This window comes from Caenorhabditis remanei, chromosome II (genome assembly GCF_010183535.1).
Source record: "Caenorhabditis remanei strain PX506 chromosome II, whole genome shotgun sequence".
NCBI lineage: Eukaryota > Metazoa > Nematoda > Chromadorea > Rhabditida > Rhabditidae > Caenorhabditis > Caenorhabditis remanei.
In genome coordinates, this window is record NC_071329.1 from 10,918,836 (window position 1) to 10,934,069 (window position 15,234).

At 37.6% G+C, this 15,234-nt stretch overlaps 3 protein-coding genes across 3 annotated transcripts; 2 read left to right on the plus strand and 1 right to left on the minus strand.

The window, feature by feature from the left end:
* Nucleotides 1–933: 933 nt before the first annotated feature.
* Nucleotides 934–3,885, plus strand: GCK72_005973 (uncharacterized protein; the record flags this gene model as incomplete). The annotated part of the gene is made up of 9 exons (XM_003108752.2): nucleotides 934–1,221; nucleotides 1,269–1,385; nucleotides 1,428–1,624; nucleotides 1,668–1,854; nucleotides 1,924–2,010; nucleotides 2,055–2,131; nucleotides 2,182–2,407; nucleotides 2,452–2,988; nucleotides 3,037–3,885. The coding sequence occupies 9 exons, from the start codon at nucleotides 934–936 to the stop codon at nucleotides 3,883–3,885; spliced, it is 2,565 nt and encodes an 854-aa protein (XP_003108800.2).
* Nucleotides 3,886–6,211: 2,326 nt separating this feature from the next.
* On the plus strand, nucleotides 6,212–11,399 carry GCK72_005974 (uncharacterized protein; the record flags this gene model as incomplete). The annotated part of the gene is made up of 14 exons (XM_053725413.1): nucleotides 6,212–6,301; nucleotides 6,349–6,394; nucleotides 6,488–6,523; nucleotides 6,624–6,676; nucleotides 6,722–6,825; nucleotides 8,264–8,386; nucleotides 8,436–8,665; nucleotides 8,952–8,993; nucleotides 9,450–9,559; nucleotides 9,608–9,726; nucleotides 9,777–10,397; nucleotides 10,444–10,621; nucleotides 10,671–11,189; nucleotides 11,241–11,399. 14 exons carry the CDS (start codon nucleotides 6,212–6,214, stop codon nucleotides 11,397–11,399), a joined length of 2,430 nt encoding a protein of 809 aa, XP_053589607.1.
* A 240-nt stretch (nucleotides 11,400–11,639) lies between these two features.
* GCK72_005975 (uncharacterized protein) lies at nucleotides 11,640–12,892 on the minus strand (the record flags this gene model as incomplete). Its single annotated transcript, XM_003108959.2, has 5 exons — nucleotides 11,640–11,758; nucleotides 11,808–12,055; nucleotides 12,113–12,222; nucleotides 12,625–12,746; nucleotides 12,793–12,892. 5 exons carry the CDS (start codon nucleotides 12,890–12,892, stop codon nucleotides 11,640–11,642), a joined length of 699 nt encoding a protein of 232 aa, XP_003109007.2.
* Nucleotides 12,893–15,234: the final 2,342 nt, after the last annotated feature.

Below are 15,234 nucleotides of genomic sequence, written 5' to 3' on the forward strand. Positions count from 1 at the left end.
AAAAAGTCAGAAAATCCATAGAAAACTGAAAAAGAACAAGTGCAAAAAGGTGATTTTTCGTCTCAATCTCTTCATACTTTTATTCTTTTTTACTATGTTTCAAATCGAAAAACGATTAAATAAATCAGTTAGATACATAACTAAAAACTGAAACATTCGGGCGGATTACTACCAGACATATTGCCGCTCTTGTCCCTCTTTCTCTTCATTTTTTGTTCAGTAGGCGAAATATAGAAGATGGGGAAAAAAGTGAAAGTTGTCGAGAGAGAAAAGAGCAAATGCTAATGGCAACCGTTTCTATGAGAAAAAGTTTTTGGTCCTCATGCCAATTTTTGAGAAAAAAGAAAGCTTTATTTGAAACTGAAAAAATAAGAGAAAAAAGATGAACATAATTAGAAAGAATGTGTTCATAGTGTGTTGTATCTCGTATCCTTCTTTCAAAAGATTTGAATCTTTCTCCCTGGAAACGGGCCACCGATCCGTCATTGCGATTCTCGAGCGGATGAATGAAAAGGAAAAGAGAAATCTCGAAATCTGTGTCCAATATCTGAAGAAATACCTGTTTAGAGCGAGATTCTCTTATAGGTTCTTCTGGCAATGTGCCAGCAAAAAAGGAAGAAAATGAAAATTAATTGAGGAATGCGGTTGATCCATAGATTGATCGGATAACATCTTGAAGCAGATCCAGCGGAGGACGTCACAGATCTGCAAGAATGATTAATAGGAATAGTTTCCAGCATACAGAAAGAAATAGAGATTACAGAAATATCGATTAAGTTCATTCAATTCAAATGTTTTTACTTGTTCTCCGTAATTCTGACGTGACAAACTAATAATGACCGTCGGAAATTCTCTGGTTTTCCCGTGAAAAATCAAAAGTTCGTCATACTTCTCCATCGTCTCGTTTCTCCATTTATTTCTGTTTTTACAAACATGGCTGCATCAAAACAAAAGAAGCGTCCAGAAGATAAAAAGGGGAAGAAAAATACGAAACGGAAAGCTCGCAAATCGAAACGTCCGCCATCCAAAGAGAACGGTAAGAGGAAGGGGAAGCCAACTCGGAGAGCATCGAATGAAGAATCGGAAAAGCCTAAAGTTGTTACACCAAAAAGACGTCGTCGATCTGAATGGAGATGGAAGTTGAAACAAAAAGGAGGAAAGAACAAGCGATATAATAGACAGGATTGGTACTGGGGATTGATTTCACAACAAGAAGCTGAGGTTGAACATTTCAAACAAAAAGTAAAGATTAAGAGAAATATTTTCAGGCGTATCTTAAAGGTTCTCCTGAAGGAACATTTCTGGTTCGTAGCCAGATTGATCGTGAAGAAGAAGTAGTGATGTTATCAGTAATATATAGTGTAAAAGAGGGAGAAGCTCCAAAGGTTTGAAAAATAATATATCCAGAAAGGGAAAATAATTTTCAGTATGATCATTTAAAAATATCAATAAAAGGTGCAAATTGGCAACTGGAAACGGAAACGGGAACTAAAACCGGCCCAAGTCATAGATCAATTATTGAGCTACTTGATTACTACCACAATCAGTTTATTGGAATGAAATTTTTCGCATTGAAATTTCCATTGAAACGTCCGGATTGGTTTCTTAAAAGTCATAAAATAATGTATGGAGCAATAATAAATAAGTGATAAATTGTAATGTTTCAGGACCTGCGGAGACAACTCTGTACTCGGAAGTGGTAACTTTAGTAAAGTTGTGATTGGTGCTTTCCGTCGTCGTCTGGTTGCTATCAAAATCTTGACTTCCGACGGTGGTCGTTTTCAATTAGATCGAGAAAGTTTGATGAAGGAGGCAACAATAACGCACAAAATGGAGCATCCTCACATCACAAAAGTAACTATTTTTATTCTGAACAATTTTTGTCGCTTCTAAAATTCAACTGTTCCAAAGAGTTTTCATTAGGTTATTGGGATATCAATCGACACTCTTCCTCCGATGCTTGTTATGGAATTGATGGGACCATCACTGCTATCTCATCTTGAAAAATATGTATGTTATTTAACTGAAAATGCGCAACAATTATATTTTTCCAGGGGAAATATACAACTATAGGTGAGAAACTTCATTATTGTTTACAAATGGCTTACGGATTAAACTACATGACTGAAAAGTGAGAATGAGTTAGTTCATCAAAATCTATGACAAATTTTATTGTTTCAGAGGTATTGTCCATCGAGATATTTCTGCAAGAAATGCAATGTTCAGCCGATATGGAATTCTGAAATTAGCGGATTTTGGTCTGTCTGATTTCGCGGTCAACTTGACTGCTGTTAATACTGCAAAAGCTGCGTTGCCTGTGAATTGGTTTGCTCCAGAATCTCTTACCACGCCTGCAGTATTTAATGAGAAAACTGATGTTTGGATGTTTGGAGTAACTTGTAATGAGGTTTGACCCCGCTTCCAACTTCAAATTATTTTGATTTTTACCAGATTTTTGGCAATGGAAAACGTCCACTACCACAGTTCGATTCACTGCCTCGCGGACAAAATGTGGGTCAAATCATAGCAAAATACAAAGATGGAGATATTCTTCACGTCTTTCCGAAATTTGTTCCCAATGAAATTCAGTCTCAAATGAAGAGACTTTGGCTCCGGAATAGTAGTGAGCGTCCCTGTTTCAAAGAAATAGTTACCTCTCTTGAACTGTGGACGAAAGTTCAATATCCTGCACCTCCACTCGAAAGACAAACTATCAATATGATATCAGAATGTACTCCATTAACACGAGCAGAGTACGAGGTACTTTATAATAATAACTGTGATTGGTTGCCAGCCGTGAGAAAAGTGAAAGTAAAAAAGGAGAAGAAAAAGACCAGTAAGCATAGTGTTGTTGGAAGTAAAAAGAATGCCCGAGGAACTTTGAAAGAGATGAAGAAGAAACTTCGCCAAAAAAGGAAAAGAGAAAGGATGAGGATCAAATTAAGGTGGTGGAGAGAAAGACGTCGAAACGAAAAACAAAGAATTAAGGTGAGGAGATGGGACTTGATTTCCCATTCGTAATTTTAATAATTTCAGACTCTCATTGACTATGAAAGGACGTGTCAAAAAAAGCGTCCAAAGCTAACGATTGGATACAAGAAGACTCGTGACGGTCATGTAAAGTTAGTTGATTTATACGAAAAGTTGATGATAGTTCGATGGAGAAAGAGAAGACCAAATCGACAGACAAGATTTAGACTTCGAAGACATCGTCTCATTAATAAAAAGTCAAAACATCCAGCATCTCGAAATAGAAAATCAATGATAGGAAGAAAGAAAAAAGAGGAAAGGAAACGAGTGGAGGTCCCAAAGATGCCAAAAATCACGAAGCTTGTTGTCAAAATAGGCCAGAAGAAAGTTGCTGGAGGAAAGTATAAAATGCTACCAACTCTGAAAAGAGGGACGTCTGCGAACCGAGGACAGATGGATCCAAAGGCTGAAAAGAGAATGAGAAAGATTAGAAAGAAGAAGAGACATCTGATGAGAAAACTGATTGCGAGAAAGTTAAGAAAGAAGAGACGTGCTCTCAGAAGGCAACGAAGACGACAGACTCTCAGAAGACGTCATCGTAGACATCGGCTCGTTTTAAGAAAAAAAGCATTGGGTGTTGATCTGAGAGAGAGAATGAGAAACTTGAAGAAAAGAAGACGTGAAAAGGCAAGAATGAAAAACCGTTTGAAACGAGACAGACGAATCGGGAAGGTGCTTCGTGATTGGAGAAAATTGAGACACATTTTATCAGAGAGACAATTAAGTAGAGCTCTGAAAAAACATCTGAAACGAAGCGAGAAACAGTTGAAAAGGAATCCAAATGAGGCGGGTGTACCGAAGATTCGAACTCCTCAAAGTGGTAGAAAAAAGAAGAAAGTTAGATCCGAACTTTGATTTTCTTCTTATTTGAAAATAAATACTTGGTAGCTTTGAATATTTTAATATTTTTGAATGTCAGTTAGTCGAGGTACAAGTTGGCTTTGTGACTTTCCAAAACTAAACATTCCGACCTATCTGAAAAGTCAAAAAGTCTTTGTTTTGTAGTAAAGGTTTCGTAGTTTGTATAATACATTACTGTAATCTTGGCAAAATATCTGAAAATGAGCATCCCGGTGAAAATGAGCTTTCCGTTCTATCAAAATCAACAGAGCAACACTGGATTTATAAAAACTTCTCAATTTGAACTCCCCGCATCATGGCTCTCCGTTAATTCTTCCTATCCCAGTTGTCGTATTCGCCAAATAAATAATTCATAGCATGAGTTAATTTTCCAGAGAACTTTTGATTTTTTTTCTTCATGTTTATTGTCGGACACTCGTCCGAAAATTCATTTTGCAAAGGGCCCTCTCTTTTCTCTTTTCATGTCTTTTTCTCTTGTTTCTCTTCTTTTTGAATACTCTCTTTCTTCAGTCTGGTGACCACTCCTTCTGCATTTTCTTCTTTTTCTTCTCCACCACTTTCATCGTCTTCTCTTCAATTTCTGTGGAGCATTGGTGTTCGTTTTTCTTGTTTTCTCTATGTTTCTCTTGTATTTAATAGATTTCACTCAAATCAAATCGTGTTGGAAAAATTGTAAAATGTTTGCTTTTCGAAAAAAAAATAGGAAAAAAAGCGTTGAGAAATGGGATCCTGTTTACTTTTTGAATCAAATTCGAAAGCGATCGTGTGAGCTTAATAGATGAAAACTTTTTGGAAAATACCTTGACAGAGCTTTTGCCAAACGACCACCTGATTCATGGTCACCTGATACCCAACGGACAACACTTTTCCTCTTTTTTTTTCCTTTCTGCTAAACACTTTTTGTTGTTCATACACGTTTGCAGATGAGAATGTGTCATTTTTTAATAAAACCTCTTTCTTTCAATTGTTTTATCATTTGTCTCGATTCTTGTTCTATTTAGAAGGAGATAGATATTGTTTTTCAAAAAACCAATTCATAGACATCTTCGACGCCTTCTTGTCGGGAGATTGGAAAAGATTTTGCAGAAGATAAAAGAAAATCGGATAATATTGTTTTTGTTTTCATCAGTTATTGCTTTTCTTTTCATTCGACCGTCTGTCTCCCTATCTTTTAATTAAATTCTATCGTATCATTCTGCCTCAAATCCAGGATGATTCCATTTTTTCGTTTTTTCATTTCTAAAGAAAATTCTCCTATAAATACTTCTTCCTCTCAAAAATCTTTGTTCTGGATTATCAGTTTGTTTCACCAGTTCTCACACCCTTTTCATTTTGCATACTCTTCTTGATCTCTCCGCACTTTTAATGTTCTTTTTTAAGTCTGAAACATTTCAATCACATGTCCATCTACCTCATTTCAACCAAACAAACCCATAAAAGCTGTGAAAGTGTAAAAGTGTCAACGTCAAGTGATAACTTCGCCTTTTTAATCGCTACCTAATATATTATTTCCCTTCTCTCCCTGTCTCGAAACTCTCATTTGCCGTCCTCTCTTCATTTTCAGTCCCCCATATGCAACACTGCATGCATAGATGAAAATTGATATCAGTTATCACTAAAACATTTATCAATTCTGAAAAAGAGACAAGTGAGAGAAAAGATAAATAGAGAAATGATGATGTCGGCTCACGCGAGGTGGTGAAAACTCCAGAAAAGCCGATTAGATGAGTGAGACGTGCAGACTTGGCTTCTTTCGGTTCTTTTGGTTTGATCTACCAGAATTTTGAGTGAGGTTTTGATCTAGATGGTTTAATATTCAATTTTCTTTTTCATGAATTGATCTAGTTACTGTTTTTAGTTAGAGATGATGTTATTTATGGGTGATTTCTGATATCAAAGAGATTCACTTGGAATCCGTTGAGTTGTTTATTAGACGAATGAAATATTTTCTTCCGTGTGTAATATCTGAACACTGAAGAAGATGATATTCGTCAACATAGTTAATGTTCAACCATCACTCTCTCGTTTTATTGAACTGAGCACGTGATCCATTGAACTTTTTGTTATCGTTTTTTTTCGAAAATATTTCGTAAGTAACTTCCACCGCCAGTCTGGTGCCAGTTTTCTCAATCGTCTCATAATCTTTTATGTACATTTTAATGATCGCTCTCCGTCTTTTTGGAGCTCTTTTGGTTCCTGATAACGATACAATCATTCAACTTTTCTTCATTCTTTCTTTGTCTTTTTTATCGTGCAGTTGCAACTCTGATATCTCATTCTGAAATATTCTTTAAAACAGTTTTTTTGTATTGTAGTGAAGATGCCGACGGATACAAACGGTGTCCATTTCTTCACTCCTGCAGCTGAACACAGCGATGAGGAGGCAACAGCAGCTTCTCCAAGTTCTGATGTATGTCTTGTCTCGAGAAAAATAGTATTTCCAATCGTAATTTTCAGACTGGACGCCCAAATCCACTCGACAACATTCGAGAGTACGGAATGAGTAAGTTTATATTCTTTCCAAGAATCTTGGAATCTGATTAATGTTATTCAAAGTTTCCATGAACTTTCAATAGTATTTAACTGAAAAGTTCAGACACTCTGGCAACTGAAGCTATTGAATCTCAAATTGGTAAGACGAAACATTGTAATTTGTGAAAGTGAAGTGATATGTAATTTGTAATTATACATTACAACTTGTAAAATTCACTCTTTATCTTGTTCTTTTTCAGAAACTGTCGACAGTGAGGTTTTCGATTCGGGACCATTCAGAAAGGGATATGCGGTAGGAACTGGCTTTCTTTCTCCATTTTACAAATATAACTTTCAGATGGGTCACTCTGAACACTCAACAGCTTCACCATTTGAAATCTCGACGACACCAATTGAAGTGAACGAATCCCGTGCTCACAGAGCAATTGAAATCTCGAATCGGTTAGTTTTCTGCTAGAATAATTTATCGGATTTTCGGTATAATGTTTAGCGAAAAAGGTGCAAAGTCGAGACGTTGGTCTTGCTTGTAAGTTTAAAAATATTGTCGTAAAATTGGTATTCCTCTCTACCTATTCTATTTAATGTTTTTACCAAAACTTGAAGATTTATGATCACAGAGATTCATTTTTCCCTTTAGCAATTTTTAGTTTTTCGTACTTGTTTTGTCAAAATCTAATAGAGTTATTTACCAATTTTGCATGTTAAAAACAGTGTGTGAACACATTTACAGTAATAATTCTTCTTTGTCACCGATCAGGGATAGATTTCTGTCATCGAAGGAGGGAAAATATGACATAAATCACCGAAAGAGTCGCCGGTCCACTATTGCTCTTCTCGATTCAACTCAAACCATAATGAGAATGAATTCTGTTGTTGAAAATGACTTTTGGTCACCACAAAATTCGGAGATAAAGGCTCTAAAACAAAGGTTAATCTTCGGTCGTTTCTGTCTTCTGATTCTACTCATTAAGCGTTTTCTAGTCTACCGTACCCTCTGAAATTGTCTCACACAAGGATGCTTCTGATTCACATTCCACATTTTTTTGTATTTTGGAAAGGATTATCTTCTTCGGTTTCCCATTCCAGCACAAGACACAATAGATCTCCTTGGCTCTTTTCCATTCTCATTTCCGCCAAGAAGGAAGAGAATCTTCTCTGGTTATGTGAAAATGAGTGAATGGCCTTAGTCTGCTGAATTTCTTGCAGAATTATTTTTTCTTTTGTTTTCTTGGTTCGATATCATAGTCCACCCAATCTGAAATGAGAGTTTCTAGTAAGATTTTCCGCATGAATAGCAACTTATTACGTGATATTTTTCATAAGTAATTAATTTCGAAAAAATGTGAAAACAACTTTACGGTTTCACTCAGATTTCGATGATGAATTTCAGTCACACGACAAGAATGTCTCATTTAGGTCTTCTCCTTATCCATATCAGATAATCCGCGCTCGCCCCGGAAGAAGGCGAATAAATATATATGTAAACGGGAGAAATTTGTTTTAGTTTTTATGTGACTGCTACTCTGTAGAGCAAATCTCTCGTCGATTCATAGTAAACTGTTACTTTTCTTCTCGAGAATTCCGTTTCTTCTTCTTCTTCTTCAAAAATCATCAGAATAATATTGAAGTAAAACAGAGACCAGTGAGAAATATGGCTCTCGATATCGATTTGCATGTTTTATGGGCGAAAGTGCAGTAAGTTTCAATAATATGATGTTGCATGTTAATTGTGTTTCATTCTTCCGATTTCTTCTACTCCTTCCCATTCGATATCTATCTGAAATATAGTATAGACAAAAGAAGTTAAAATTATTCATCGATTCAGATTGTATCATTTTTGAAGTTGCATTTTCAAAAAAAAACAAGGAATACATTTCAGAGCTCGTCTCGAGTCTCAAAATGATGGATGTCTCTCACCATCATCATTGAAGTCAGCACTCGATGAAATTCAAATGGAACCAAGAAGCAAGTCTCCACAACTCGTGGATCTTCACACTTTCAGGTTTGACCTAGAATCTATCCATTACCTCTGAACCTACCAATAATTTCAGAGATGCTGTCGATGTGAACTATCAACGAATGGCAATCACTGGTGAAGAATTGAGTGGAGTTCCACTTGAAGATTTGAAGAGTGCTTCCGGTCATTTGATTGAAGCTCTTCATCTCCGTTCCAAATATATGGAACGTATTGGAAATCAATTCCCCTCAACGACTCGCAATTTCCTCACTGGACACTATCCAAACAATTTGCCGAAGCATCGTGTCAAGAACACCGAGACAAGTGGGTTTATTTTCATCGATTATCTTTTGAAAACTGACTTCTTAACGTATTATTTCAGTTAGACAATTATGTAAGTTGGCGTGCGTCGTTTTTGACGCGGGGTATGAATGATTCATAAATGTTTCAGTGATAGTAAGCAGCACTTTATTTGCCAAATGGGAATTATTATCCCGTGCACTTTGAGGTTGAATTACACACAAAAAGTAAACTTCTAATTGTAAACTTCTATCTATCAATCTTTCTAAATATTTCTAGTTAAATGCAGTTTTCTGAATCTTTGTTTTAGCCAAAATCCTGTTCCATCCGCCCAGTGTGCCGGACTTGGAGGGTAAGAGATTTTGAGTGGTATTCCGAAATTTAATGGTTTTTGGTTTCTTCACCTCCTGTCTAAACCGATAACAATGACTCTAAATCAGACTAGATATACATCAAACAACCTACAGTAATCCTGAAATGAGTGATTCTAAACTAATAGTTGTTTATTCCTACTTGAAATAAGAATTATGAGAATTTTTTTATTCATGCTCAAAAATTATTTCGTCATTATGATAACAAAAACTCAAATTTTAGTTTCAAAAAAACTTGCTTATTATTTGAGCACGATTCTAAGAATGTCATAATCTTACTTCATTCAACACAAATCCAACACGTTTCTTTTCGTAGTGTGTCTGATTTCTGTTTGTTTTCTTTGTCCTTTTGACTTCTTCTTCTACTCCTACCGTATAATTGTATTCTGACAACTCTATCGTATTCACTGTTCGAATACATCCATATCCATTTTCAGCTGTCCAAACATCATTCAACCCACCAGATCCACCAAAAGATCATTGGGGAAAGAATGATCCACTGCCAAAATACGAGAAGTATTACACTTTGAGACGTAATAGAGGAGTGGTGAGATTGAAATTCCTCTTCAAACAAGTGCTTATTCTTCTATTTTAGACTGAAATCTGCAATGAAGATGGTTCCATCGATGAACAGTTCAAAAGCACCGCAGTTACCAAGGAAGAGTTTTTGAATGACACAGAGAAGTTGACTGCAATGATTGTCGATGGACCACTGTTAGTTTTGTTCGAATTAGAGAACTGTGTTAAAAAAAGGATTATTACAGAAAGTCGTTCTGTTTCCGCCGTCTCTCGTATCTTGAAAATAAGTTTCAACTTCATGTTCTCCTGAACGAACTTCGTGAACTTCATGAGCAAAAAGGAGTCATTCATCGTGATTTCTACAATATTCGTAAAGTAGACACTCACATTCACGCTGCCTCTTCAATGAATCAGAAACACTTGCTTCGTTTCATCAAGAAGAAGATAAAGACGGAAGCAGATGTTGTTGTTCTTGATAACAATGGAACAAAAGTGACAATGAAAGAAGTCTTCAAGAAGATGGGAATTGATGCGTATGATCTTTCTGTCGATATGCTCGATGTTCATGCTGATCGTAATACTTTCCATCGATTCGATAAGTTCAACACCAAGTATAACCCAGTTGGAGAATCAACTCTACGTGAAATTTTCATCAAGACTGACAACTTTGTCGGTGGAAAATACTTTGCTGATTTGCTGAAGGAAGTATTGTCTGATTTGGAGGACAGCAAGTATCAACATGCTGAACCAAGACTCTCTATTTACGGACGAAGCAAGAAAGAGTGGGATAATTTGGCGAAATGGGCCATCACTCACGATGTTTGGAGTCCAAATGCTAGATGGCTTATTCAGATTCCAAGACTTTAGTGAGTAAAATAGATAAATGAGGCTTTTTTTATTAAATATTTACAGTGACGTCTACCGTAACAAGAATATGGTCAAGAACTTCGATGATATGCTTGACAACCTGTTCACTCCACTTTTCGAAGTAACAAATGATCCATCAACTCATCCAGAACTCCATCTCTTCCTCCAACAAGTTTCAGGAATTGATTCAGTTGACGATGAGAGCAAACATGAATTTGTTAATGTAAGAAACTGATATTCACAGTTCCGATCTGCAACATATGACATTTCAGTTCGATCGTAGCACTCCATGTCCACCGGAATTCACTGATTTGGAGAATCCACCATACAACTACTATCTCTTCTACATGTATGCAAACATCTGTGCTTTGAATGCATTCCGTCGTGAACGTGGATTGAATACATTCGCTCTCCGTCCACATTGTGGAGAGGCTGGCCATGTTTCTCACTTACTGACTGGTTACCTCACAAGTGAAAGTATTGCTCATGGAATTCTTCTCCGCAAAGTTCCAGTTCTTCAATATTTGTACTACCTGACCCAAATTGGAATCGCCATGTCTCCACTGTCGAATAACTCTCTTTTCATCAGTTATCAGAGAAATCCATTGCCAGAGTATCTTCAGAAAGGACTGAATGTCTCGTTGTCAACTGATGATCCACTTCAATTCCATTACACTAAAGAAGCATTGATGGAGGAGTACTCAATTGCTGCTCAAGTATGGAAGCTCAGCTCATGTGATATGTGTGAGTTGGCCAGAAACAGTGTAATGCAAAGTGGTTTCGAAGATAAGGTGAGCTCATAAGCCCACAACAAAATTATTTGATTCCCTATTCTTTTCCAGGTTAAAATTCATTGGCTCGGACCGAATTACAAAGAGGAAGGAGTCATTGGAAACGACATTCACCGTACAAATGTACCAGATATTCGTGTCAGTTTCCGTCATGAAGCATTGGTTGATGAGCTCTGCAACCTCTTCCGTGTACAAACTCTGAGACAATAAGTGTTCAGTTGTTTTATTTTTCTCTTGTTTCCATACGTTTTCATTCACATTTTCATCCACATTTTCCTTATATTATTTCATGTTCATTCAACATTTTTACCATTTTCCTTCTTCCTTCCCGTCGAATAGCACTTTTTATTAACTCGGTGAAATAAAGTTTGTAGAAAAAAAACTGTATTTTATTGCATTAGACAACAGAAATGTACATAGAAAATCGCTTAGAAAAATAACAAGACACACTCATCCGATACCGATTCCCCAACCATGTGATATTCCGATTCCACCGATTGGAGTCGAAATTCCGAGACCACTTCCAGCCCCAATATTAACGATATTACCAAGGAGGCCTCCGCCGTAACCTGAACAAGACAGTACCATCTCAGGTCTCGATATGTTCTCATGACCTACCGTATCCACCACCATATCCTCCACCGTAACCTCCACCGTAACCTCCTCCGTAACCACCACCATATCCACTATATCCACCGTAAGACGGGTATCCATATCCACCATAAGGTCCATATCTTCCATATCCACTACCATATCTACCGTATCCGTACCTCGGCGCTTCATGATAATGGTAGTGATAATCCACGTCTCCATATCTTTCTCTTTCTCTGTCTTCATCCATTCGATCACGATATCTTTCTCTCAACCTGTAAGATCCACTTCAAAATTTAGAGTAATCAGGTGACTGGATATAGTTTACTCACATAGCTTGAGCCTTTCTTCTCAAGTATTGGCGCCTTCTTTTTCTCCATAAATAGTATTCAAGATCCTTCTCATCGATTTCATCGTCGACCCAATCCGCACGACGACTGGCCTGAAAATGGATGAGTAAAGGGGAGTTTTCAGAATAATATTCAGTTCTGAAACCCGGATAGACCTTGATATATAATAATTAATCCGTTATATTATAGAACAATGGTGTGTGATTTCTGCCGGAAATTATTTTTTATTCACAATCGACCTTTTTGTCTATTTAGGAATGCAAACATACGAATTCGTCGAATCAACTGATTTCATTGATTATCTCGTTTTTCAATCCGTTTTAACTAACTTGAGAAATGTTTAATTGAAAACAGTTTAAATCAATCAGAAACAAATGAGTTACTATAATTCAGTTTATGTGATTTTCTGAAAACTGCTTAGATAAAATGAACAACAATCGGTAATTAGAATCGAGAAAGAAAAAGATTTTTCATTTTCTGAATGAAACACTCACCTGGAAATTCTGAGTATCCGAACCTTCTTCATTCCTCTGTTTTTCCAATTCTTCTCGATAATCTCTTACAGTATATGGACGACTACAAGTTGACATATCTGGATGTTCTTTACATATATCATCTGAAATAGTTCCAGTTGAATCATTTGAAACAGATTACACACTAACTATGAAAAGCTCTTCGAATTCGAAAATCTGTCAAAGCTGAAGCTTCTGATGACTCAATAAAAGTAGACAAAAGTAGAGGAACCACAAATAGTAAAATCATTTTGGTATTGTGATAAAACACCTGATATTACTTGTTGGGTAGGTAAGAACAATGTTGATTGAATAAAAATAGTCGATACTTTTTTTGGAGAAAAAAACCTGAATTTGATGGGGACACAAAAACTACACGGAATCGGATGAGAAATAAAGAAGAAAAGAGTAAACTGATTGAAGTTATCGAGAGACTTTTCGAGTGGTCAACTGACCGGTTTGACGAATTTAAAACCTAATGTCCTTGAACTATATGAAGATGATAGAGAAAAATTGGGTCTACCTGGAAAAGATAGAAATGTCTCATTCCTTAATGAAAAATGTGATGTCACTAAAGGTCAGTCACACTTTTGCAGATGTTACCAAAATTATGAAGGATGTTACAGTACCAAATTCAGCTGTTCTCAGAGAATTTTCGGCGATATCGCCGACCAAATCGGCGCGCGCGCCGAAGTGAGGCCGGTGGTCGCCGGCGCTCCGGCCGATTTACCCGGCGAAAGCGCCGAATCAAGCGGCGCTAACGCCGGATTTTGAGGTGGCGTTAACGCCGATTCTAGGCCGCTGTCCCTTCCTTCCCCCTCGGTTCCTGATCAGATTATCGATTTTTGAATAATAATATTTATTAAAAAACCAATTTAACAACAAAAATTATGTGTAACAAATCGGAGTAACAAATTAGGATTGATTTCGGGCCCTCCTCATTTCCTTATTCGTTCCTCTCATCGAAGTGATCGTCTTCCTCATCTACAGTGTCGCTCAATTCTATCGAAGTTGATGACGTCTTCTTATGAGCAGGTCCCGACATGACGCGTTTCGAACTTCCTCGCTGAAAAAAGTCTAAATTATAGAAAAATTTGGGAGATGATTACCTTTCTGAAATGAAAGTTTCCACTGCCAGGGGATGGGCCTGCCGCCTTCTTGATTTCCTGAACTGTTCTCAATGTCGTCCTTTTCTAAAATTTCCGACACACAGCTTCTCAATTTTCTTACTGTAAATATTACTTACCTAGTGTTTGACTTCTTTTTTGTCGTTTATACATCTCGAATCAGTAAATAATTAGAAAGTAGAGAGAAAATATGAAAATTAAAAAAAAAACTGAACAAATAATGAGTCAACATGGATCTGCGCAAGTAAGCATTCCAAGGTCCGGCCAATGAACGGCGTAAACGCCGTTTCCAGGCCGTAGGTGCGCCCTTCCCTGGCCGGCGCGATTGCGGCGCTTTCGCCGATCTCAAACTTAGTTGCCGGTGGCAAGGTACCCTCATAACCCTGTAGTTCTCCGAGTCCTCACAATAAATACGCAACGACACTCCGCCAAAGGCTCACTCGCCTACCGTAACCTCAGCGCGTCAGTTCACGTGGACACGTGTACTCCACGTGGCAAAAGTCGTTTTCTGAAGTCGGTTGGCTTTCAGAGTTAGTTCTAGTTTTAGCGTTGGTTGTTTTGTAAGTTTATCGCTCTCTTCATTTATTTTCTTGCAATAAAGTAAATTTATTGTAAGAAACTGTGTATTTGTCGTCATATTGTATCAGGACCCTATCACCCCGTATTCGTACGCGGGCAACTTGGGGGCCGAACCGGTTATTCGTGTTTTCTTAGCGAAGCTTTGAATTTATCGTTTGGGCGAGTATAAAACCCAGGCGATTTCGAAGTTTTGCGGAAAAATAAGAATTTTTGGTAAAATTTGGATAAATTTTACGGAAATTTGTGAATAATTTTCGTCGATTGGATAATCAACGAATTGTAAACAGTTTTTGGATAAAAACTTTGTTTACGGACGACAACGCAGAAGATGAGCGACAAAACATCGTCGAAGCAGTCAACGTCGAAAGTAGACGACAATCGGATGATTGTTGTGGAAACTCAAATGAGCGTGAAGGAGAGAAGAAAGAAAGTGAAGAAGTTCACGAAACTTATCGCTAGCAGCGTCAAAGTGGAGGACAAAACAAGGTTGCAACTCGGGGAGTTGGCAGCGAAATGCAGCGAACAGGAGGCGGATGAGATTCTGGAGCCGATGAGAATTTTCCACAGAGAGTTGTTGGAAAAGTTCGAAGAAATCGGAGGAGATGAATGGCCGCGATCGGTGATTCGAGTTATGAGAGAGTTCAAGCTCGAATCGGTGGAAGAGTTGAGAGAAGCGTGTGCGAAGGCAGCGCAAGTGCAAGTCGAGGAGAACGTGTTGACGGAGTGCTGGAAGGAGGAAAAGAAGATGCTCGGGGAACAAATCCGGGAAATCCAGAGAGAAAAGGAGATGCTCGGGGAGCAAATCCGGAAAATTCAGAGAGAAAAGGAGGTGGCTGAGGCGCAGGTCAGTAGGCTGGAGAAAGCGCTGAAACAACTGAGGAAGACG